This window comes from Limulus polyphemus, unplaced genomic scaffold (assembly GCF_000517525.1).
Source record: "Limulus polyphemus unplaced genomic scaffold, Limulus_polyphemus-2.1.2 Scaffold363, whole genome shotgun sequence".
NCBI classification, from domain to species: domain Eukaryota; kingdom Metazoa; phylum Arthropoda; class Merostomata; order Xiphosura; family Limulidae; genus Limulus; species Limulus polyphemus.
The window spans coordinates 548,908-573,519 of record NW_013665973.1 but is presented as its reverse complement, the minus strand read 5'-3'; the positions used below and the strand labels follow the sequence as shown (position 1 = coordinate 573,519).

Here is a 24,612-nt window from a genome sequence, read left to right as displayed (position 1 = left end):
TTTTTATGCTATTTATAATATTGTGTATTTGAGTTTTTTTAGTTGTTAAACTCCTTTAGAGCTAGAACTGAATGAAATTATCTAAATTGATGTCCTGTGTTGTAGAAAGCAAGTAAGATTATAGTAGACTCTACATCTCATCATGTACAGTGTAGTTGGTTGAGTATGTTATATTAAAATGATTTTGGTGCCTCACCACATCTGGTCATACACTATTTGATGACCATGCATCATCACAATAGTCCCTGAAGTGTAGTTTTCATTGCAAAAGGCTCTGTTATAAGGCTGTTTTGTTCAAAGCACACCACCCATTCATGCTTCATGTAGTGCCTATTTCTTTCTCCAGTATGTATTCTTATAGAATAGCATGAATACCCATTTCATTCTTCAGCTGCTTGAGGTATGTGATGGTTGAATGGATATGTCTTGAAGCAATTTCTGTACACATGACTGTGTGCACACGTGATTTTTGTCACTTTCCCAGGTGAAAATCCTTCTTGATTATGTTGCATACTGTTGCCAGGAGCATGTGTTTTTGTCACTGACCTTTGTGTTTGTAGGTTCTCAACTATTACAGTATGCCTTACTTTGCTTTTCTTGGCTGTGGTATAACATGTTGCTGGTCTCTTTCTGAATGGTGCTATTTTACCAAGTTAATCTATATATTTTTATTTTTCAGTACCATTAGGTATAAAGAATCCTGATATGAATACATTTGTATGATCTGAGTGTATGAATATTTTGGGTGGAAAAGAAATGTTACTTACCCTTCCCAAAAGTGGTAAATTTTTGATGAAATCACACTACCTATGAGCACCAAACAGTGTTAAAATTTAGTTCTGATATATGCCATTCCACTGCAACTTTATATCAGCTTTGGTTGTCATGTAATATTCTGAGTTGCATTTTCAAAATGATTGAAATAGAATGTACTCAACCTCTATATATCTGTACAACAAACGTTTTGACAGGTTTTTACAAAAGTTAATAATTCGAGGAGAGAGAAGTAATTCAGACTCAAAATAGGCTTGTATCTAAGTTTCTAACACTCTTCCAATTTCTTTTAATAAGCATGTTCCTACTACTGATACCATTGTGTATTGCTCTGCTGAAGTCATTCCTACAAATGTAATGTATTTTGCACAAACATTTTTTGTAAGTTTGTTTGGAATTAATAATAATTTGTCCTTTTTTTTTCAAAATAACAGACTTTCACCAAGACTTTATGACAACAAACAGTTACAGTTGTATAGATACGAATTTTAGGCATAAAAACATGACATAATAGTCTTTATTTTTGTTTAGTACCTAGGGGACTTGTTAGTATTAGTTCTGTAAAAATAGTATTTATGTTTTGAAATCAGCTGTGGAAAGGTGTTTTTGTTTCGTTTCAAGTAAAATATACTGTTTTCACTCATTGGCAGAGTAATTATTTTGTTTTCGCACTTTGCTGCTCAGATTGGCATACAGAGGAGGCTTGTATTTTGATTATTTTGAAGAAGCAGTGATGTGCATACTTTATTATGTGTTACATAGCAGTATTAATATGCAATTGTTTTAATTTTAATTAGAACTGTGGAAGTATGTTACATTATCAATTTCCAGTTAAGTTATAGAATGATGCAGAAGTTGTTTGATTTTTAGAGGTATTATTAGCTTTGTATAACTTACATTAATGAAAACTTTTAACATTAATTACTCTTTGGGACAGAACATCTTATAAATAGCATTGGTAAATGACAACCCTCTTTTCTCATTATTGTTATTAACAATATCATTATCCATATACTTCAGTATTATCAGTATTCCATTTTTATACCAACTAAAGAATTTTTAAATGTAAAACATTGTCTTACTTTGTTTATTTTTCACCATTTAATATCAAGAATCCAACATATAGTATCACAGACTAGTAATTTATTGGGTTAAGAAGATTTCCTGAACAGTGCATTTTCAGCTATTTTGAGTAAATATATCATTTCCATTTCAAAACTTGACCACTTCTGTTGTTGGCGAAATCTTCGATTATTGCATAGTGCATCAGAATGACTAGTTATTGTAATTACATAACTTGATGCTGTAACTTTACGCAAGTGTGTGTTACATATTGGTACTTTGTGATGCATGCTATATGCGTAATATTTTTCTAACAAATGACAAAAGAGTATTTTTACAACAACTTAGTAGTAGATCCCCCACTGAATAATCAAAAAGTATTTGTTATTTCACAATGGTAAAGCAGTAAAGGCTCAACAGTAATTTATATCAAGTGTAAACACTGAATAAATATGGCATCAGTGAAGGAAATATCAGCTTTTGTTACTTGCAAGAAGTTTCAATAGTGCTTCTCTTACAATGGATATTTTGTAAATATCGATTGTATTGTGCAAGGTATTATGTTTTTCAATAGTTTCAAGCATTATTTAATAGTAGCATAAACGTTTATTGCTTTTTTTAAGTTTTTTAGGTTTAAGTAATTAAAAAGCTGCTGATAGTAATACACATTTTAGATGCTGTATCGATATATATCAATAATTCAAATTCATTAGCTTCACTTTACAGTTCTGATGATAGGTTATCTTCAAGCTCAGTTGTCATAATTTTTTATTAACTTAATGTCCTTTTCTTTTCCCTCAGATTGTGTTCAACTTTACCACATAAAATTGTTTAGCAAAGTTTTCAAACTTATTTTGTAGAATTATTGATATATATTTTCAAACTTTCTTGTTAATTACTTTTGATTCACTGTCATTAATGTAACTGTATAGTTTTTGCTTGGAATTTGTTCATTTTAACCTTGCTTTTTTGATGAAAATATGTCTACAGCTTAATCACGAATTCTACAGACAGATTGGTTTCAACTTTATTTTGTAATGTTGTTCACAGCCTGCCTTTTACCCTACTAGCATTTGTTTATTTCTAATTGGAGAATGCAACAAGATGCTTTTGTCACATTTTCTTTTCTATAATTAACATGTTATATAAGAAAATTTTTGTTGTGATATCCAATAATATGAATTAAGCATGAATTGTCATTTCATTCTAACATGAGCTCATAGTGTCTGTTTGAACTTAAATACACCTAACAAATTTGCTAATACCTGGTATCTTTAATCTTTCATTGAAAAATCCGATCTTATCGAATGTGTGTCACTTGAATGTACTTAATACCTTGAAAAAGAACCTAGCACAAAGAAGCCAAACCTTATTCAGCTTACTGTTACATTTCTGTCAAAACTATAACATGTTTAGAAATGTCACAGTAATATTAGTAGGACTTTAAACAGTGTTTAATTTACTGAACATTCAAAACATGACACCAGTTTAGGATATTTCACAGAACTTTTTGAGAAGTATTATCAGAGTAACTAAAAACTGTCAGTAAACATATTGGCTTCATTTACCATAACTCTTAAAAATATTCTTCTGCAGCATGATTCCACCCTTAATATCTGACTTCTGTTACGCATGTCATCACAACCCAGTATTTAACTATTTGATAGAGTTCTACCACCATGTGGTTTCTTCCTCTCACTTTTCTCCTCTCTCTAGCCTCCGCTAAAAACTAGCACCATGAGTACTGCTGTCTTTCACTCCCCCAAACACTGTATCAACTGATGGGGACCAATAATAATGAAACTGATTTTTTGAGAACTTAACATTAACTAAGTGTGTATTTAGTTGACTTAGAAATATTCATATGTATTCCAATGGCAACTTTCTTAAAATTCATAAACAATTTAATTTTTAAGGAAATGAACATGAAATAGATTGATAGCAGTCACTGATTTTAAATTCAATTAGTTATTTAAAAGTAAAATTAAGGACTTTATATTTTTATATAATTTGACAATATTATGTAATGCACATGTTTTTGTGGAATTGTTGATTCTGTGGGCCAATATATTTCTTTCTTATGCAGAAAAACTTTCTGGATGTTAAAACAATGTGATATGTGTTTCTATTATATGACAATAATATGAGAAAGCATCACAAAATAAACTTAACAACCCAAGTAAATTTCCCTTAAGTCTGCTTTTCTGAAAGCACTTGGTTTATTGTGTTTCGTTTATGATGCTAACATTTTTCTGTTGACCCCACATGTTCTTGAATATCATGAGTTAATATAAGAAAATGTAGTGTTTTAAACATTTTAAAGTGTATTTTCATGTTCAGTCATTCTGACTTATAATTTGTTACAAAACAATAGATAAAATATATATGCATATTATATGTTGTAAGTAAATTGACTAACAGTAGAAGTGCAAATTAATTTTCCAATAAGCTTACATTTGACAATGACAATTTGTCAGATAATTTTGTGTTGCTGCATTTTGATAAAAGTGTATAATCAAAAATTCAGAAAATATAACTTTGATTTACCTAATCAATAAGATCATAGAAGTCAATTTAGCATGTCAAAAATACTAAACAATTATCTAAAATTAAATCCCTAATGCAGCTGACATTTAATTATGTCTTAGTGTTCACAGTACAAATTTTAAGGAAATTCTTTTTAAGTTTTGTAACAGAGTGTTTGGACTTTTCACTGTAAACTTCATTAAATTTGTTTGAACTTAGGCATTCTAGATCATCTGTAGTCACAGATTATAGTTCTGTTTGTAGATTTTTTCTCTTACAGTTGCCCCCCAGTGATACAGCAGTATGTTTGCAGACTTACAACGCTAGAAACTGGGTTTCGATACCTGTAGTGGGCAGAGCACAGATAGCCCAATGTGTAGCTTTGTGCTTAACTTCAAACAAACCTTTGCAGTTACTAAATGTATGTTTTGATTTTTAAGTCCAACATGAGATACAAAATAGTCATCAATTTACTGTTAAGTTGAAGTTAAGTAAATTATGGTTTGTTTAAAACATTTGTGTGGTTCTATACTGAGAGTAGATAAAGCAACTTGTTCAGATAACTTAGTCATGTTTTGACTAGCTTCTTTTGTCTTTTGAAGCTGAGAAGCAACAACAAATTTAAATTAATGTACTTATTTAATAAAGAAAGAGTAGAGTAATTTGTGCCAATTTTATACAAAACTATTTTAATTTAAGATGACTATACAAATGTATGAAATTTGTTTTATATGATATTTTTGCCTTAATTCAAAGCTTGGTGTTTATCTAATGCCAGTATGAATAATTTTGACTGTGTGTTTTTCTTTTGTCTTAATTTACAACTTAGCTGATATTAGATATTAATTGTTAAGTGCTCAAAAAATATTTGAATATAAATAAAAACAATGACTAAATTTCATCTGGCAGCAGTAGCAATGTAATATTGTGATTGTAAGCATGGGAATAAAAAGAGCAGTCTGTCAAAGTTCTAGAGGGTTAAAACATTATTCAGTTTAATACCTGAAAGAACCCTACAGTGGAATGAATAATCATGAAAAAACTGAAATAACTTAATTGAAAATAAGGGAAAGGAAACTTAATAAGACACTTTTTTAACTTTTGACTTCACAATTTTTGTTAAGACGAAAGAAAATAGACACATAATGAAAAGTTGAAAATAACATGTTTTCTACCACAAAATATCTGTGTTTAATCATTTTACCTTTGTGGTAGAAAATTTATTTTAATATTTTTTTTATGTAAAATATAGTAATAGTTATTCATGAAAGGTTTTTCAGCTATCCAGGTCTCAGAGACATATCACTAATTGGAATATTAAACTTGTACAGTTTTCTTATGTCAGTTACTTGTAGTTTTACCTTCTTATTATTGACATGTATTGTAGTTTGTTGTCTTATGATGTCTTGGACATTTTCCGAGTCCCACCTAACAAAACCTGTGTTTTATACAGAGATTTTTACCTTTTCACTCGTGTATTGTTTATACCAACTTGAGATATTTAGATCTCCTTCAAGTCTTCATAAAAACCTTTACTACAGTAGATATAGCTTTGAACATTTAAGTAGCATTTTAAAATATTTCAATATAGTGATGTTCATTTTATATTTCTGGGATACACAGCACAGGTAAGTTTTAACCATTAAAGTGTTTTATAAATAGCACAGTTTTGGTCCACATTTTAAATAAAATATGATCTGCATCCTGGCAAATAAATTTAAAATATCTTAGATAACACCCACATACACAGGTATTATTAATATTATTATTAGCTTTGCTTTTATAATTTGTCATATTTCTATCAGAGCAGCCCAATGACACAAAATTCTGTTGTTTTTTTTTCAAAGAGTATTCATTGGTAATGTTAAACAATATAATGAAAAAAGAATGCAAAGACTCTTGTTAATTTCAGATTAGCTCAAAGCAACATTTTCATTAAGTAATTAAGAGCAAAATCTGTCAGTGCTGGCTTTAACAGTTAATTCTAATTACAATACTTTTGAGTGTAATAGTTAAGTTTTGTTATAATTTCTAGCTGAGATTTAACTTTGTGTTTTAAGTATAAATTAGTGTACCTTCGCAACTAACAAGTATTCTAATAATGTCACAGTTTTTAAAATAATGTAACACTTTTATATGCAGTAATAAGATAGAATATTTTCAAAACTACAGTTTAGAATTGGTGTGTATATATATTACAACTTTATTACAATTTTTAAAAGAAGGAATTTACTTGAATATTCCTTATAACAGTTGTTGGTACAATACAGTTTAAAAAAAAAGCATTCTTATAGCAAGAGGAAAATATACAAAGATTTTTAGTATTGAGGTGGTAGAACAAAAACCTTTTAATTGATAGCATTAATATTATGATTATTGAGGATCTTTAGTATTTTGAAAGTTCATAAAATCATATGTTCCTGGTGGTACAGAGCTTAAAGGTTTATAACACTAAAATTTGGAGTTTGATCTCCACAATGAGCACAGAACAGATAGCTCATTATGCAGCTTTGTGCTTAAACAAAAGAAATTATAATATATAGCATAATAATTTAAAAAGAGTTGATTATAAAAGTCCTGACTTACTTATGCTTTCATTTAGATGTGAATATCAAACTACCTTTCAAAGATAAGCTCTTTCAAAAAAGTGCCACTCATTGCAGATATAATTCATGGTTCATTACATATACATAATAATTTTAACTCCTACATTTATGTGGAATAGTTAAGTTTATAAAACAGTATATCTATTTGTGTAAACAAATGGTATGATTTGTGAAACATCAGAGTAGTAGTAGTAGTAGTAATAGGTAGTAGAATTTTAAGGGATCTTAGTTTGGTTCTTTTGATCACAATTCTGAGACACATTGAATTCCTGATATCATTCACAGTTTGATCCAGAAAGTACTTTAGGTATGTTACATGTGAAGGTTGTAAGAAATAATTACTGGTAGTTGGTCATATTTCCCACTTACTTCAAAATCCTTTGCCCCTCAGTGGCACAGTTGTATGTCTTCAAATTTACAATGCTATAAACCTGGTTTCGATACCTGTGGTGGGCACAGATCAGATAGCCCATTGTGCAGCTTTGTGCTTAATTATAAACAAACAATCAAAATCCTTCTCTCACTAATGAGCACTTTTCCAAAAAATAATGAGGAAGAAATTGTTTCGAGAAAGTCAGATCTGTTTTGCCTTACATAATAAGTAACTGTACTGAGCATTATGGTAATCTTTTTTTAAGAACTTGTACTTGTAGGCACATATTGACTAATGACGTGGTAGTTTTGTAATTTTATGAATACAATTTTTGTAATTAAAGATAAAATAAATAGATGGTAGCATTTTATACATGATTTGTGAGTGAAAGTGTATTTATAGTCAGGGATAGAATAATCTCGTGATAATATTTAAAACAAATAGATTAATCAAATTGTAATATTCTATGTGTGATCTGTGAGGACATGTTTACCTGTAGTTAAGAATAGAGGAAATAACTATGGTAATATTCTGTAAATGATCAGTGAGTGAATGTGTGTCTGTAGACAATGATGGAGTAATTAATGGGAGTACAGCAGTTAATTTAATGACAGGCTTTGTGTAAATTATGCATAAAGGTTTCAAAGAATTAAGCACATGTTTACTACAAAATTTTTTCGTAAAGGTAATGAATGTAATTTTTCAAGATTATTCACTGGCACAATAGTTAAACTAAAATGCAATGTATATAGTGTATATGCAGCATGAAACAGGGTGTTAACATGAGTTTATGCTTTGAGGCACAAATGAGTTTATTATAGTAACTGAACCATACATATTACCACCATTTTGCTGTAATTAATGCAGTGAAATGAACTACAGCTACAGAAGATTAATTTCTAAAAATTTATAGAAGTGCTGCTGTGAACTTAGATTTGTGACTTAGCACTAGACCTAATTTTTTGATGTCCTAGCACCATAATGCAGGAATTCATCTTGCATAATTAGTGTTAATACTGTACTTGTAATAATATTGTTCACATCTGCTATACTGTGCACTTTGTGAAGTTTACTTTTCCTATTTCTTTAGAGATCTGCAGCAACTTTTTCTACATTTTCTATACTAGGGATGAAACAAGTCAATCTGATCTGATATTGCACTCTCTGAGAAAATCTGATCTGATTGGATATTAATTTTGTGAATAATTGGATAATCAGATAGCATTTCCATCCACAAACTATATCACATGCTTGTTACTACTTGTACTTGCTTTACACATTATAGATATTGCATCATTTACTATTGCTTTTTTACTATCTTCTAAACAAAGTAACATTTTCCTTGGTATTAAATATGGGAGAACTGTTAGTTTTGATAGTCATAGTACATATAGTTATTAATTAATTTAAATAAACATCATACCCACATATTGTGTTGCAACTATATGCCACAGATGATCAATAAATAGACAGCAACTGAGAACATAATCTAAACAGTCTTAGTGAGGGATTGGGGATGTAAAGCATTGTTTCATGCTACCTTGTACTGCTTTTTCAAAAGGGCCTGCAATGACCTCTCACCCATGCAGAACTATACATCCTTATTATATTTTCAAAACCAATGATAAAGTAACTAGTGTAATGGGGTATAATATAAAGAAGAGATTGGTCACACCAGTGGCACATTTTCAATGTGTATGACCATATCTACTATCTGATCAAAAAAAATCTGAAGCTGGATATCCAAGATCTTATATCTGACTAAAACTACTATTTGTCCCATTCATACTCTGTATTGTTTTAAGAAATCTGTAAAACCGCAGCAGCAAATTACTCACTTGTAGCAGTCATTCATGTGCACCCAATGTTGCAAGAAATGTTTAAATTATTGTTCATACAGTCTTCTGCTATTTGTCTTTTTCAACAATATATCTGAGGAAAAACTTTTGTTTTTGGCTTTTTTTCTAAATGATAACATACACAGTTCACATGATTTGTTCAGTGTTCCAACAGTCACTTTGTGAGCAAGAACTTTATTTTGGGTGATCAATTTGCAGTCTTTGGCAATGGTAGTAGTAGTTGTGTATATGGTGGTATGCTAGTGGTTTTTTACATCTTTACACAGGTGCACTGATCCTTCCATGTCAGTGCTATTCACTATATTATAGTTAACTGTCTTGGAATTTGTTGTGTCCTTCTCTTTGAAATTTCATCACATCAATATCATTCATCAGAAACGAATATGACATATTCCTCCTGCCATAATGCCTCCCATTACACTTTCATATGGTTGGAAATTTGACAATTGTTTTTAGGATTTGAGGTTAACCCTTTGTGTCCTTGTTTATCTCATATAACAAAATTATTTAATTTTTGATGTAATTATTCATTATCATTTTTGCTCATTTATTTAAGTATTTTAAGCAACTTAAATCTAAGATATTTAAAAACGTCTGTTGCACTTTAATATTGTTGGGAATTAGCCTATTATTTTTATAATGTGAGATTAACCCTCTGTGTCCTTGTTTATTACATGTAACAAACTATTTAATTTTTGATGTAGCCATTTTTTCACATTTTTTGTCCACTTATTTAAGTGTATTTAATTGTTGCAAATAATAGTAATGATAAGTCTCAGTGTTGCTTGTTTTAATGTACTGAATGTTATTAATCATATTTTCATAAAATCAAAATTTAAATAGTAACTTTCTAGTGATAAACACAACAAATTGAGAATAACTACATACACTACACTTTAGAGAGGGGTATGATCGATGATTTAATTTAAGGATGGTGCCTTACATTAATCTCAAAAGCCAATTCATACATGCGAGTTTCCATAACTTCAAATATTGTCAGTTGTTTTATTATTCAATTGAGAACAAATGATTTTAACATTCATACCATGGCACAGTCTGATTTGTTTAAGCATGTTAAATATATTTTTTCTTTTTTTGAAATGGGGGGGGGGGAGGTAGAAAAAGCTTTTAAAAGCAGCTGAGATATACCTAATATTTAGTACCTAGAATCTTGGGGATTTGTGAAGCTAAGTCAGTATTGAGTGCTGAAAGTTTCTCTGTGTGATCTGTAATGAAAGTGTATCTGTAGAAACATACTGACTGTAATAACATTATAGTATTCTTTATACTTGACCTGTGAATAAAAAAAATAGAGTGGTAGTGAATTTCTAGAAACAGGACAAAAATTATTGTCAGTTATTTATATCTGGTCTGTGAAGGAAGTTAGAGTAATGAAGAGTATTTGTTGACAAACATAGACCATTTATACTGTAGTACTACAGATATATATATGATCTATGGACAAATGTAGTTGACACTGTAGGTTTGTAGAGAAGCTTTGATTAGCCTATACAAAAATGAAGTATATGTGATATATATGTGTTTGGTGGGAAATACTGACAGGGTGGATTTGTGGACAAACATGGACTAAATGGTATTGTGGTAAATGTATAATCTGTGAATGAAGTGACAGAGACAGAATGTACTTATCATTATATATGGTAGTAAGTATAAATAGCTAATGACAAAGAGTAATAATTTAATAACTTAAAATACTATTTTAATAGTAAATGAATTAGAAGGGATTGTATTTTCACTTATAATGAACCTAAACATTTCAAGCAATTTCTGTGTGATATTTTGATTAATTTTTTAAGAAGTTGGTGATATTGTTGAATTTTGATTTAATGGTAATTATATGTATCAGTGTAGATATAGTAATTTTGCATTCTTGTCATTTTCATTAGTCTTTGTTACTATTAATATATTGTAGTTTAGTAGAGTTATAAGCTATAGGGTTGCCAATATTAGTGGTTGCTTTGAAAGTTCCTCGTTATATATGAGATTTTATATAATTCATCTGTTTAGAATTTATATATAAACTTTTTTTCTATAAATACTGTCAACATCCAATTAATAAAATAGTTTGTAATAACTGATTTTTCTGACTTTTTTTTGTAGTAGTAGTAGTAGTAGTAGTGTATTTGTGAGAAGCCACATACAAATGGTACTCTTAATATTAAAAGGGATCATTGTAGTAGTATTTTAGGTCCAATTCATTTTGTATCATATGTACCTAATAATCTCAATGAAAAATTTGTAAGGAAAAATAACTTTAACTTCAGTGTGTACATTTTGATTCTGTCATGAAGTGTACTAATCATGTGTATCTATATGATAAGATATAATTAACAAAAAATCATCAGTTTTTTGGACTCTTTAATTTTATACTTGTTCCTGTCTGTAAATATTTTCTACATAGGAAACTTACTTTTAGTTCTTAAGTGTGTGTTTGAGGTATTTTTGTTAAATTCTTAAAACGGTTTATGTTATTTCTTATGTTATAGCACAGTTATTTAAGATGAATTGTCATGTATTCAGAACCTGCATGTAGCTTGAAGCTGATTATTTAAAAGCTATTTATGCTTGAAAAAGGTACAAGAAAATGTATCATAGAATTGAAATATATAATGATTGAGATTACTTTGACAGGTTTTACCTACAAAGCCTTTTCTTGTTCTTTGGTGTTATTAGTATCAACACGTGTATGTTTATTAGTATTTGAAAACAAATAAATGAATCTCAATTTTGGGTATAAAAAACTATCAGTTTAAGAATTTTTGGATTTTGCTGTGTATTTGTTTCATAAACGTGACAAGCTACATGGGTTTTTAAACTTGAGCTTTTAGAAAAAAAAACAGCAATTTTAACTGATTAAGAAGTATACTAATCAGGCATTCTTTCTTAACTACAGAACAGATTATTGTGAAAACTAGTTGCAACATTATTAACATAAATAATAATGAGTTATATAACCGATATAGTGCTTTATACTCCTTGAGGTCTGTTTTATGTGCTTTTTTATATCATTATATATAAGAAAAATCTATTTATACATATAAATAGTTCAATATGGATGTATCACACAATAGTATGACTTCCTGGATGAAAAAACAACAGGTTGTTTTATTATACATTTCCAAGTATATGAACTATATATTAATTTTTATTGGATACCCCACATTTAATTAGTATTTCTGGTTAGGGCATAGAATTATTTGAAAGTGTTTTTAAGTATGGTGTGGCAGGTTATGCTTAAAAATTTGCATAAAAAAGAAGTTACTTAAGCTTGTATGGCAGTAACTTATAACTCCCTCTCTTAAAATGGTGATATGTACAAAATATCTATTTTAAGTCATACATTAACAGTTTTTGAATAAAGTTTTAGCAGTCGTTGGATTACTAAGTAAATAAATAAACTATTATCTATCTTTAAAATTTGTTCACAACCCTTTCACACATTCTGATGGTCAAAACCCATGGGTTGAAAATTGCTGGTATAGATGATACATAAGATACATCTCGGAACACTATTTTTTTGTTGTTAACATTTGTTTTTGATGATGATTTCTGCTAAAAACTGGTTTTGAGTCATATGTATTTTACATCCCCATTTAAGTACATGAGTATTTAACAGTCATAGAATCTAAGAATAATAGTTCTGTATGAGGAAAATATTACAAGATAAGTACTTTTTTGTGTACTTAATCAGTTGATGTTTATTGCTTAATATAATTAATACATTGTGTCAGAAAGAATCAAAATCAGTTGGTGTTTTGTATGGCAGAGTTACCTGTGGTTGTTATTTGCAGTGACATTATTGGTTGTAACAACACTTGATTGGCTTTGTTGGTTGGTTCTTGCTATTGATATTGTTACTGGTATTTTAGCCAGCATTGTCAGCTGTAGGATTGATTGTAAGCTTATCAAAAATTCATCACTAAACTTTACATGATATCCACCAGTCTGAGAAATATAGAAGCTTGTAAAATCCTGTTTTATAATAAAGATAGTACTACATTAAAATGGGTTTGTGGTATATATTTCTTTTGAAAACACCCAAATACAACACTTCCATGGACACCAAGTAAAAACACAGCACATTTTTCAGATGGTTCATGTGTCCTATTGTGAATAGTAAAAACTGGATGGTTTCAGTGAAGATGATGCTTTAATTATAAAACATTATTACATAAATCTGTATTTAAATAATTTCAAATTTAATATGTACTTTTACACATGGATGCATACTCAATCATGTTTTCTATTCTGAATTATGGCTTAATAGACATGCATCAGTTAAACATGCATTTCCTAATTTTATGTTATCATGTGGTAGAAAAATCAGTGTCCTTTTATTTGTTTCTTGGTACTACTATATTTATGAAGTAAAACGATAAAGTAATTGATTATTTTCCTTTGGTATGAGTTCCTATGTTCAAGATATTTATAAGAATCTAAAGACCTTTTACAAAAACTAAAAATTTTGTCTTTTAAAATTAAATGTTGAAAATGAAACTGTTTTAGCTACTAATTGATCATTGATATGGTTTATATTAATGCACTTTCATAAAGCTTTTAATGTTAACTGTAACAATTGTTGATTTGCATTTATTTGCACACAAGATGAGTCAAAGAATTGTTTGATAGAATGGTAAGTACCTCATTGTTATAGGGTTCATGTTAAAATAATCTACTTTTTGGTTGATGAAGGATAAGGATTAGAGGGAAAGTTGTGTGTTAATGTTAAATTAATATTGTTTCAAATTTTAAAAAAATATGTACTTCAACAGAACATTGTTTTTAGATCAAATGCATTTCCACATATGAAATTGAAATTCTTTACCTTTATGATTATATCACTTTCAAAGTTTCAATGATTTCTCAACTTACTTAAACTCCAATTGACTTCATGTACTAAGTGTCTTCACAATGATTTTCAAATTAGATATTTATATATGTCAATAGATTTCTGGTTCATCATTCCTTTTTTACTTGCTTTTATTACACATCTGTATCACCTTATTTTTCAGAAAACTTGAAATACTGAAAATGCAAGTTCATTACAGATATCAGCCAACCACATTTTAGTAACATATTTCTCATATTTACACTGAACCTATTCCATTTATTAAGTGTTTCTCTCAAACTGGTTTATTTGATGGTCATGCAGCATATTTGGCTATAAAGAAATAGGTGCAGTAGGTGGAACTTCAGAAATACATAGGTTAGGCTTTTAGTAGTTCTGACAAATGAGATTAAACAAATTAAATATAGATAATGAAGCTATTATTTACAGATATATGAATATAGGGGATGGGTGATTTTTTTTGAGCAAGCTCTTATTGAACTGTAAACCTTTAAGTTAGACATCTAAATGAATTTAGACTATAGATAAACAATTTTATATACATGGTACAAAATATTAATTACAAAATTGAACTTTTCTTTACTGTATTAGATATTTATTGGTCTTTGTTTTATTCAATAATTCATCAAATTTCCCTTGTACTTGGTCAACACAAGTTTTATCTTTTTGTTCATTGTTCATAATTATCAAAGACAGTTGTGTTTGTATTTACATAAAACATAATAATGCTTGTATTGATATAGAAAATATACAAATGAAGTTTGCCTTTTAGTAATTCTATAATTATATTTTTTGATTCTTTGGGAATTTCTAAATTAAGTTCATTGACAAACTGGCTTCCCTAGGGATTTTTTAGGAACTTTATCACACTAGCAACTTCTCTAGGAACTTCTGAAACATTGTTTTTCTTTCTACTTATTACTTAAGTAAGTGTTCTGCTATAGAAACTTCTGAACATATGATCTTTACCTTTATAACTCCTAGACGCACTACCAGCTCCTCTTACAACTTTTACAACACTGAAAGACACAGAGGTAGCTTTTCTAGCTTCATGAACCAGTCACTACTATACATTTCAAACAACTTTTCTCATAACCACTTAAATTAGTTTTCTTAATGTGATTTGGTGACTTTATAATCACATTACAACAATTTCTTTATAAAATTTAACACATTCAATGATTTCTATTGAATAATACTAAAAACAAATTATACAGTGCATATAAATTGTCTTTTCTGACTTTACACCAAAAAAATGAGAGAAATAGTAATGTTTTTATCACTTCAGTATGCTTAACATATGCTAACAAGTTATACTACAGTGTTTATTTATCTTTAATATTAAATCTAATGTAAACGGTTAAAAATTTTGATTGGTTAAGTTAACATAATCAGAGTACTAAGATTTAACAATGTTTTACTTAAAAATATTTGGAATATACATATGAATATATTGAAACCAAACTATAAAATATCAGTTAAATTTTTTCTAGCCCATTATTTTCAATCATTCTTAGCTAGGTTAAAAAAAATTGTAGATTTTCGTTATATTTTTTAGGCACCACAGCAAGTTTAGGTGATGAAAAACAAAAAAACTAATGTTTATGAAACATTGTTATCCAGGTTTAGAGTCTCCTTATTTTTACCATTCGTCAACAAAGGGTAATGTCAGTCCTACAAGCTGTCGCGATGGAAGCACTGTGAGAAGTGAAGCATCATTCTCCTTGTGTGTCCCTTCTAGTACTGATGACCTTACCCAATCACCTATCACCCCTATGAAGGGTGTGAAAAATGGGTCTGACCTTCTAGCTTCTCCTGAAACAAATTCAGAGAAGAGGAAACAGGTTTGTATTTGAAGTATAATTCGTGCCATAAAATTGCCTTAAGTGTGAATATTTATCATTATGAGCATGAGAAAGTAACTGTGGATAAATACTAATAAAGATATAAATAACAATATGCTGTATCTTCAATTCACACACGATGAATTGTCTAGGTTCTGAAAATGTTGAGGTTATCAAATTTTTGTCTCTTTTTGAATACTTCAGAAAACAATCACTGTTAAAAAATTCATTAAGAGCAGTATTCCAGAACATTTGATAAAATCTGTGTTCAAACAATGTGTTTTTATATTCACAAAATGTATAGCCCTCTGGTGGCTCAGAGGTAAGACTGAGGACATATAACACTAAACATTTGATTTCAGTACCTATGGTAAAAAGAGCACATTGTGAAACTTTGTGTTTAACAACAAGAAAACAAACAAAAATAAATTATTACATATTGAAGATAAGTAAAAAAATTAACGATTAGTTTTTCAAAGCTGATTATAATTTTAATAGTTTATATTAAGATAGAGAATTTTTTGATTTTTTTTTCTAAGAATTTTATTGCAAAACTTTTCTTCATTCATTGACTGCACTGCTACTAGTAAGTGAAACTTAGCATAATGGAAAGCCAGTAACAGTTTTTGGAAGCAATGACTAAGTTTGACATTTTTTGTTAACAATCATGCACTGTCTGCTTTTTATTCTGCTTCTTAACAATGATCATGTTTCAGTGTTTATTTGGAGGACCATCATGTCATTCCCCCCTCTTCCTCTTGTGCAGGGTTTCCATAAAATGTCATAAGTCTACAAATTTCAAGTGCAAGCTTAAGCATGGCATTCTATTTTGATTATTGATTATTTGTAGTATTGTTTTCGTTTTTAATGCATTTTTTCGAAAATCATTACTCTCCCGGAGAATGCATGCATATGTGGGATAGAAATACTTGTATCAATTTAGAAAGACTAAAATAAATAATCCAGGAGTCAGTTAGTACTTGTTTACTGATTTACTTCTGTATGTTTAAGGTTCTATGATTTTGTTTAAATGTACAATTTCATCATTTTTTAAATGTATCTCTCTAATCACTAAATAGTGATGAATAATATACTGGAATTTGCAACATAATTAGGTGAACAAACAAGGAAAATGGTACATCTTAATATTTACTTATAACGCCTAGTGATTTTTAACCCTGAAAAAGTAAGGAACTTTAAGTCAATGACAATTTTAGCAAGTTACTTGACTAGCAATGGCAACACTTTCCTCAATTGGAAAAAAACAAAACAAAAAAAAACACCTAATTGCAATACAGTTTAAAGGAACTGTTATTATAAACCACTTAACTTTTTTATTGCTATTAACTTTATATTCTGTAGAAAACTACTCCAGACATTGCATACTTCATAGCAAAAGAACTGTTGATGACAGAGAGGAAGTACAAAAAGGAACTGGAACTAATTAATATTGTGAGTGAAAATACCTTTTAAAGTTTAATAATAACAAAGTAGTTTTTTTTAAATTTTCCAAATAAACTTCTTCAGTCTCTTAAAATATTACTAATATATATTTTTGCAAAGTCTGAAAATTTTCCTAAACCAAAAGAAAAATAATATACTAGTCTTGAAGCTCACTGACCATTTGCATAGTTTTTATTTTTATGTAATTTCAGCTACTCCAACTGTCATACATAAGAATCTGTGTTTTTTATCTGACAGTTATTATCTGTTAGGATAGATAGTAGTATGTGCATAGATGAGTAGAACAACGTCAATCCATTCTGTTGCAATCACCAAACAAAATTATGTATCATTTGCACCAAATCTATGTCTTTGCAAATAGAATGACAGTATATGGGAATTCTAACTAGCTTAATAAATTTTCAGATTTCATTATATTTTTTCTGCGTATGGATCATGTTGAAGCTGTCGAAAATACCTTGTTATCTTATTAGGAGTTATTTTCATGTCTTTTTTTCTTTCAGTGGTTTAGAGAGGAAGTTAGTAAAGAAGAGAACATGCCCACTGAGGTCCTTGCTCTTCTCTTTTCAATTTTGGATCCACTTTATGAATTTCATTGTGGTTTTTTGAGGGATCTGGAGCAACGATTGTCTACTTGGTTAGATTTGCCTTTATTTTAGATCTAGATGTATTAGCACATACTGAATAAATTTAAACATTACATGTATTGCAGTATTTTTAAACAAAACAAAGTTAAATTGGTTTTTATTATTAAAGAGCTATTGAGGTTTTTGTGATATATATTCACATTTGGAGAGTCAAGAGAAAAATAAAAGGTAATAGAACAATTTTATTTCCACAATAGTTGGACTGTGCCAGATATTTTTCAAAGCTTGCTTCTCACTGTCTTGTAATTCTGCTCTTAAAGAGGAATAACATTAAGAATGCATTTGAAGAAATTTTATATAACCTTTTCAGTGAAGTTAATCATTGTAATCAGTGTGGGTTTTTAAGGCTTATTTACCTGTGATATATTTTATATAACTGAGAAGTAATGCTGTGCATGACTCCAGCCTCAAGATGGTTGTGGCTATAACGGTGATACCAAATTGTTTTGTAATTCAACTGATGTAAAATAATTACCTCTTTTTTTTTTCAGCAAGATCCTATAAATTCAGTTATGATTTTTAGTAATCTTTGATTATACATTCATGTCATGCCGTCAGTCTTAATTGTTAGGTATTTTTCTGGTAGAATAATTATGTTTTTAACTATTTTATTTTGTTCTTATGTAAAAAAAACTATTTACATATTAACCACTTGTGAAAAATGACTTGTGTAATTATGAAATTTAACAAATATGAATAATTTTTGAAAGGTTACATATCTATCATTTCAGTAAGAATACTCCATCTTTTAGGTTTGCTTTATTATTTTTCTGCTTACCTTTAGTAAAGAGACTACTTGTGATGAATCATTTTTATTGCACATTTTAATACTTTAAAATGTCTAAACTGATAAAAAATAACATCAGTTTTATATAGCTCTGCAAATATTTATGGATCTTCTGAAATAATGTGCAAAAATAAAAAATTTATTTTTGGAGTCAACTACTTTATGTTGTTTTGGATCAGACTGGCACTGCAAGAGATATACTGATCCTATAAACACGGTAAATGTGTAAATGTAAAAATTGGTGCTTTTGTTCATTAATTTAAAATGTTTACGATTACTGGGATTGGATTATCATTCATTCTGTTGATAACAATTAATAGTAAACATGTGGAGAGAAACTTGTTATTTACCATAATTGAGAATCACAGTCCATTTGTGATATCTTTGTACATGCATATGTAGAATGTTTTAGTTCTTTTATTCAATACCACCATTTGTTTTAAGGGAAGGAAAAGGAGGAAATACCAACCACACACCTCTTTTTGGAATTGGTGACATTTTTTTTCAGAATATTCATATAACTGAGGTAAATAGAAATGTTTTATTCCTTTGTACATGAAGTTTGATAAAGGCTACGAGCTATGTACAATTAATGGTACATGTAGTTAATGCTAAATATCATTATTTATATATAACAAATGTATCATGTGCATATTTAAACTTTTTATTTTAATTCTGAAAGTTAATTGTACAGCTTAAGAATGATACTGTGTTGAGGGACTTACTAGGTGTTTGATCGAAGGGAATTGCAATGGTTTCAGTTTTTGTAATCTGTCTTTCTCATGAAAATAAACAGTGATATTCAGATGTAACTTGAGAATTTTTGGCTTGTAGCCCTTCATTAATTTCAAACTCTTATTTATCATATCAGTAATGGTATGAGGAAATATGTTCAACTTCATTGAAATAGTTTAAGTTGAAGAACCCTATTTTACATCCATTACCTTCACTTTTCAGGTAATGTTGTTGCTTCAGATTGGTTTTAGGTGTGGTCTTGGAGCTCATGGCTGTCTTAAATGCTGCAATAGAAATTTTTCTACATCCATAGAGAACATCAGTGGTTTACCTTTAGATATTATCACATGTAGATTCTTGTCAACCTTTTTTCTCAAAAACTTGGTGTGTTCTATCTCTAACTTGCGTCTCTTACTTATTTTGTTGACCTCTGTGAAATCAGCTGTCTAAAATATGTGGCCATAGATAAAGGATACAACCCAATAATCATTGATAAATCTGTTAATAAGATATCTTGTGAAATAAACTTGTCTAACCTCATAAAACTCTCACCTTTATACAAAAAAAAGAAAACAATATTTGCCTACTTTATTTGTCTAAGATCTGAAATCAAATAGGAAGACTTTTTTTCTAGATATGGACTGCCAAATCCCTTACAGATCTTTTAATAAAGTTTGTAATCGTCTACCTTCATTAAAAGATATATGGACTGCCAAATCCCTTACAGATCTTTTAATACAGTTTGTAATCATCTACCTTCATTAAAAGATATATGGACTGCCAAATCCCTTACAGATCTTTTAATACAGTTTGTAATCGTCTACCTTCATTAAAAGATATATGGACTGCCAAATCCCTTACAGATCTTTTAATACAGTTTGTAATCATCTACCTTCATTAAAAGGTAACTTTGGACAAAAACAGAACAAATTCTATATCAAACAGACAATTCATAAGCTAAAATGTCATTTGAATGAATGAAAGCTAACTGTAAAATACTAAAATGACACTTTATCATGTGTAGTAGAACATGCCATTAATTTCTACCTCTTCATACTATGGGATGAGATCAAATTGACTTGTTCCATGAGTAGTTACCATTATTGAACTGAATGTAGACAGTCAATGAAAATAATTGAATACAGAGATTTTGCTTTAAATAAAAATGAAGATGTTGGAATTTAAGTTCTCCAGCTGTACTTGAATTGGTATTGTATGGACATGTATATGTTTATATATATTTGTTCAACATCTTACTGTATGTATGTATGATGTGTGTATATTGATTGGTATGTTTTACTTGCACCATGTTCTAAAAACAAGTTTTTAAATACAGTATATATATATATATATATAGTGCTATCTCATCTACTTGCATTCTGCCTGATGATGATGACTTGAACAAATGTGGTTGAAACATGTAGCAAAATATTATTTATTTTCCAATAATAAATAATTGTGGTGTAAAAGGTGTATTACTTAAATAAATCTTTACTCATAATTCTCTTTCTTGGACCCACCTCTCATGTTGAAAAATCTGTTGATTTGCTAAGTTTACTTGAAGTGACTTTTTTTCACCCATTGGACATTTCTCTCGTACTACTGCTAATCTATCTAGAGGATTTTGAGTGTCTGTGCCACTTATTGAATTATTCAATTTCTTATTGAGTCTATTGACCATGGCAAAGAAATTTCTGCTTCCTATGTTTCTGAATTGTTGGGCCTAGTTCTTGATTTTTGTTTGTTTTAAAACAAGGGCTTGAAATTTTCTTCTTTCTCTTGTATTTTGCCATTTATTTGTTGGAACTGATGTTATATACGTTTCTCTTATATTTATACATTAGTTGGTGTCTTTGTTTACACCTTATTTTCTGAAATTTTTCATATATCTCAGAGGTTGAATGACTTGGACAGTCATTTAGACAAATTGTCACCTTATATACTATTTGCACATTCCATAGGGTTTGAATCACCTAATCTTGTGTGGGTGCTCTTTTTTTTTAATGAATTCATTCTTAGGACATCTCTATTTTGTCCAGCTTTTGTCTGAGGATGCTTTTCGTTTTGTCCGAAATGTTTTCTGAAGAAAGGTTTTGCATACTGTATTCCTCCTTAGCATCCAATTGACATCATCAGTATTACTGATTATATGGTTTTTTATCTACTTGAAATATGATGGCTAGTAAGTTTCTATCAGAATCAGTGCTTTCTCATTATCAAACTTTTGGTTTGCCCTTTTTTTTGGGGGGCATCATATTTACAGAATATTCTAGATTGGCTACATGTCTGCTCTTGGGAACTTTGCTTTCCATTGTTACTATTTTTCAACATATTGTTGCCCTCTCTTTTAGGGTTGTTTATGTAACTACCCAACTATCATATGTCTCTTACCTTACTGGTTAAGGACCACATAGAAAACATCTTCATTTGTTCATGCATCTGTAGTAATCTTTTGTTCAGGTTTTGAGTTCAACAGGTGCTCATGTCTAGATGTAAAAGAGAGTCTTTGGTTTCTTAGAGAAGTGAGCAAAGAAGGTTGATTTTGCATGCCTCCCCCCAATTCAGTTGGGGTCCCTATACTATGGTGTAATTTGTGTATATATCTTAAATCTGGCCTGACTAGAAACATCTCAGAGAAACTAATATTTGGGGCCTCTTTCTGAACTTGGAGGGGCACCCCTCTCACCCTAAGTAATGCCCCTGATATGACATCGAGAAAGTAACAGTATAGAGGCTTACTTCCTGTACATGTAGAATTAAGTAACTGTTCAAAGTTGATTTTAATTTTGAAAACTTTTAGCATTAGAAAATTTTTTTCTAACCATTAAATTTCATTTCTTTTTTTTTTCACTTTCAGCTATATGATCGATATCTTGAGAAACTTCCTCTGGTACTAGAAAGAATAAGTAGTGCCTATAAATACAATCAACATTTTGAACAAATATATCGTGACTTTGAACTGCAGAAAGCTTGTTATTTACCTCTATCATACTTCCTTTTGGCTCCTGCTTATCGATTGACACTTTACTGTGCTATATTGCAGAGTAAGTAAGAAAAAATTTTTCATTTCATTAAATTATACTTTGATTTTATATAATCAATTTATTCATTCTAATGATTAAAAAATCTATTTAGGCTAACAAAAATACTGCTTTCGTGTCTAAGTTTCTATGCCTACTTGTCTAAGTTTTTGTTGTTTCTATTTTGAACTTTCCTTTTTTTTAATGAAAATTTCTTTGACATTACTATTAAATTCAGTCTCAAGCTGGTTTTAGTATGGAATTTTCTGTTGGACTTTCTTTCTTCATGCTGGCTATGTATATTTCAAGTATTGTTATACTTAATTGTTTTTTTATATATATTGTTCAACTTTTATATGCCAAAACTCATCCTGAGAAAAAAACGTGTTTCATTACAAATATTGTACTTTACATAGATTTTAATACGCAAAAGTTCATTAATGCAAAATCCAATTTCAAAATATTTAATGAGATGGACATATTCAATAATAACTTTCCATTTATTACTAATATTCCCATATAAGTTATGCTACTATGTTTACATCTTACAACTCATTAAGTACAATAAATCTTGTTCAACATTACAAGATTTCATAAACAGAGTTTGCAAACTTAATCTTAATTTTCAGAAAAGTCATTTCTCCTACCATATTTTAAACACCAAATTTATTCAATAATGTGGTAACTTTAACACCAAGTACTATAGAGTAACACAGATTTTTCCAAAAAAATCTTTAAAAAATTTTTAGTAGGTATTTTTAATTTAGTCAGAATAACTTTTAGTATGTTGGGTTACCTTAAATATTATATTTGCTGGTTTTTGCAAGTTATAGATTTCTCTTATATTGAGTTGTTTGTCATATTCAGTTTTGTTTTGTCTTTAATGTGTGATAATTTTTATGGTTGTTTAAATTGACTATTTTGGGTCATCAGTTGTTTCTTAATATACATGTACTTTTTTAATATTTTGCTATATTGATTATTGCTGCCACCCATTTTTTTCCCTTAAAATCAGTTATGGTGGTTTATTACTTTTCATGGTTATATGATTTAGAGATCATTTGTCTTTGCTTTCAGATCATTTAGAGTAGATCATATGTAGATTCACTATGTGAAGCATTCGATAGAATTGAAATTCAAGCTCATTAAGCTTTCAAATATAGTAGAATTACAGTTTATGAGGGAGATTTCTAGAAAGAGAAAAAGAAAGCTGGCTGATGATGAGACTTCTGAAGGTGAAATAAGTTTTGCATAGAAAATTTTATACTGATAGTTGACGAGTTACAAATGTGTTTGGAAAATCGACTTGCTGCATATAAAACGACAGAAATGAAGTTGGTTTTCTATCTAATTTCAAAAATTTAAATGAGACTGAAATTTTTGCTGCAGCTAAAAGCTCTTCTAATGAGCTCTTCTTCTAAACGTTTATTTCAGGAAACAGGTTGTCATAGTTTCACTTTGAAAAGAACTATATATTTCAAATTCTAGAAAGCTTAGTGTATTTTATAAATTTAAATTCCACATTCACTATAAGGTTTTTGTACTTTATAAGCAGCTATACTAAAGTTATAGTTTTAGATCTAAATGAAATACGGTATATTCACATGGATCAGCAAGATTTGTAAAATTAAAGTTGAGATTTGAAATAATTATTGTTTTTTTGGCACATGAAGTACTGAATATACAGAACTTTTTACATTCTATTAGGACTTGTTGATCATTATGAAGAACATCATCCAGACCAGAGACATTGCAAGAGTAAGTATTTTATAATATATTCTTTCCAGATAAAATGTAGTTCCAGCAATTCCACTCCTGTTTAAAAATTTTATATGAAACATATTTTATGAATTATGTAAACACACGAGCTTCAAGACAATTATTATTTGATTTGTAATAATAACACTAGAATTAACTTAAATTTGAATATAAGAATTGATTGAGAAAGCCATAAAAACATTCAATATTGAGCATAAAAAAAACCTTTTTCTCGAGTCCAAGTGTATAATATTTTTATTTTCAAAAATAATAAAGCATACTTAAAA

General features: G+C 29.1%; 1 protein-coding gene across 6 annotated transcripts in view; it reads left to right on the top strand.

Annotated features, from left to right (window-relative positions):
* The window catches only part of LOC106457705 (FERM, RhoGEF and pleckstrin domain-containing protein 2-like), a 101,600-nt gene that overhangs the window by 57,778 nt on the left and 19,210 nt on the right, over positions 1–24,612 (top strand). For all 6 annotated transcript variants that reach the window (XM_013917152.2, XM_022383710.1, XM_022383706.1 and 3 more), the window contains 6 exons: positions 15,694–15,914; positions 17,277–17,366; positions 17,882–18,015; positions 19,257–19,338; positions 22,405–22,591; positions 24,275–24,325. In XM_013917152.2, the coding sequence (XP_013772606.1) occupies positions 15,694–15,914; positions 17,277–17,366; positions 17,882–18,015; positions 19,257–19,338; positions 22,405–22,591; positions 24,275–24,325 (765 nt within the window). The remainder of the gene's footprint in view (positions 1–15,693; positions 15,915–17,276; positions 17,367–17,881; positions 18,016–19,256; positions 19,339–22,404; positions 22,592–24,274; positions 24,326–24,612) is intronic.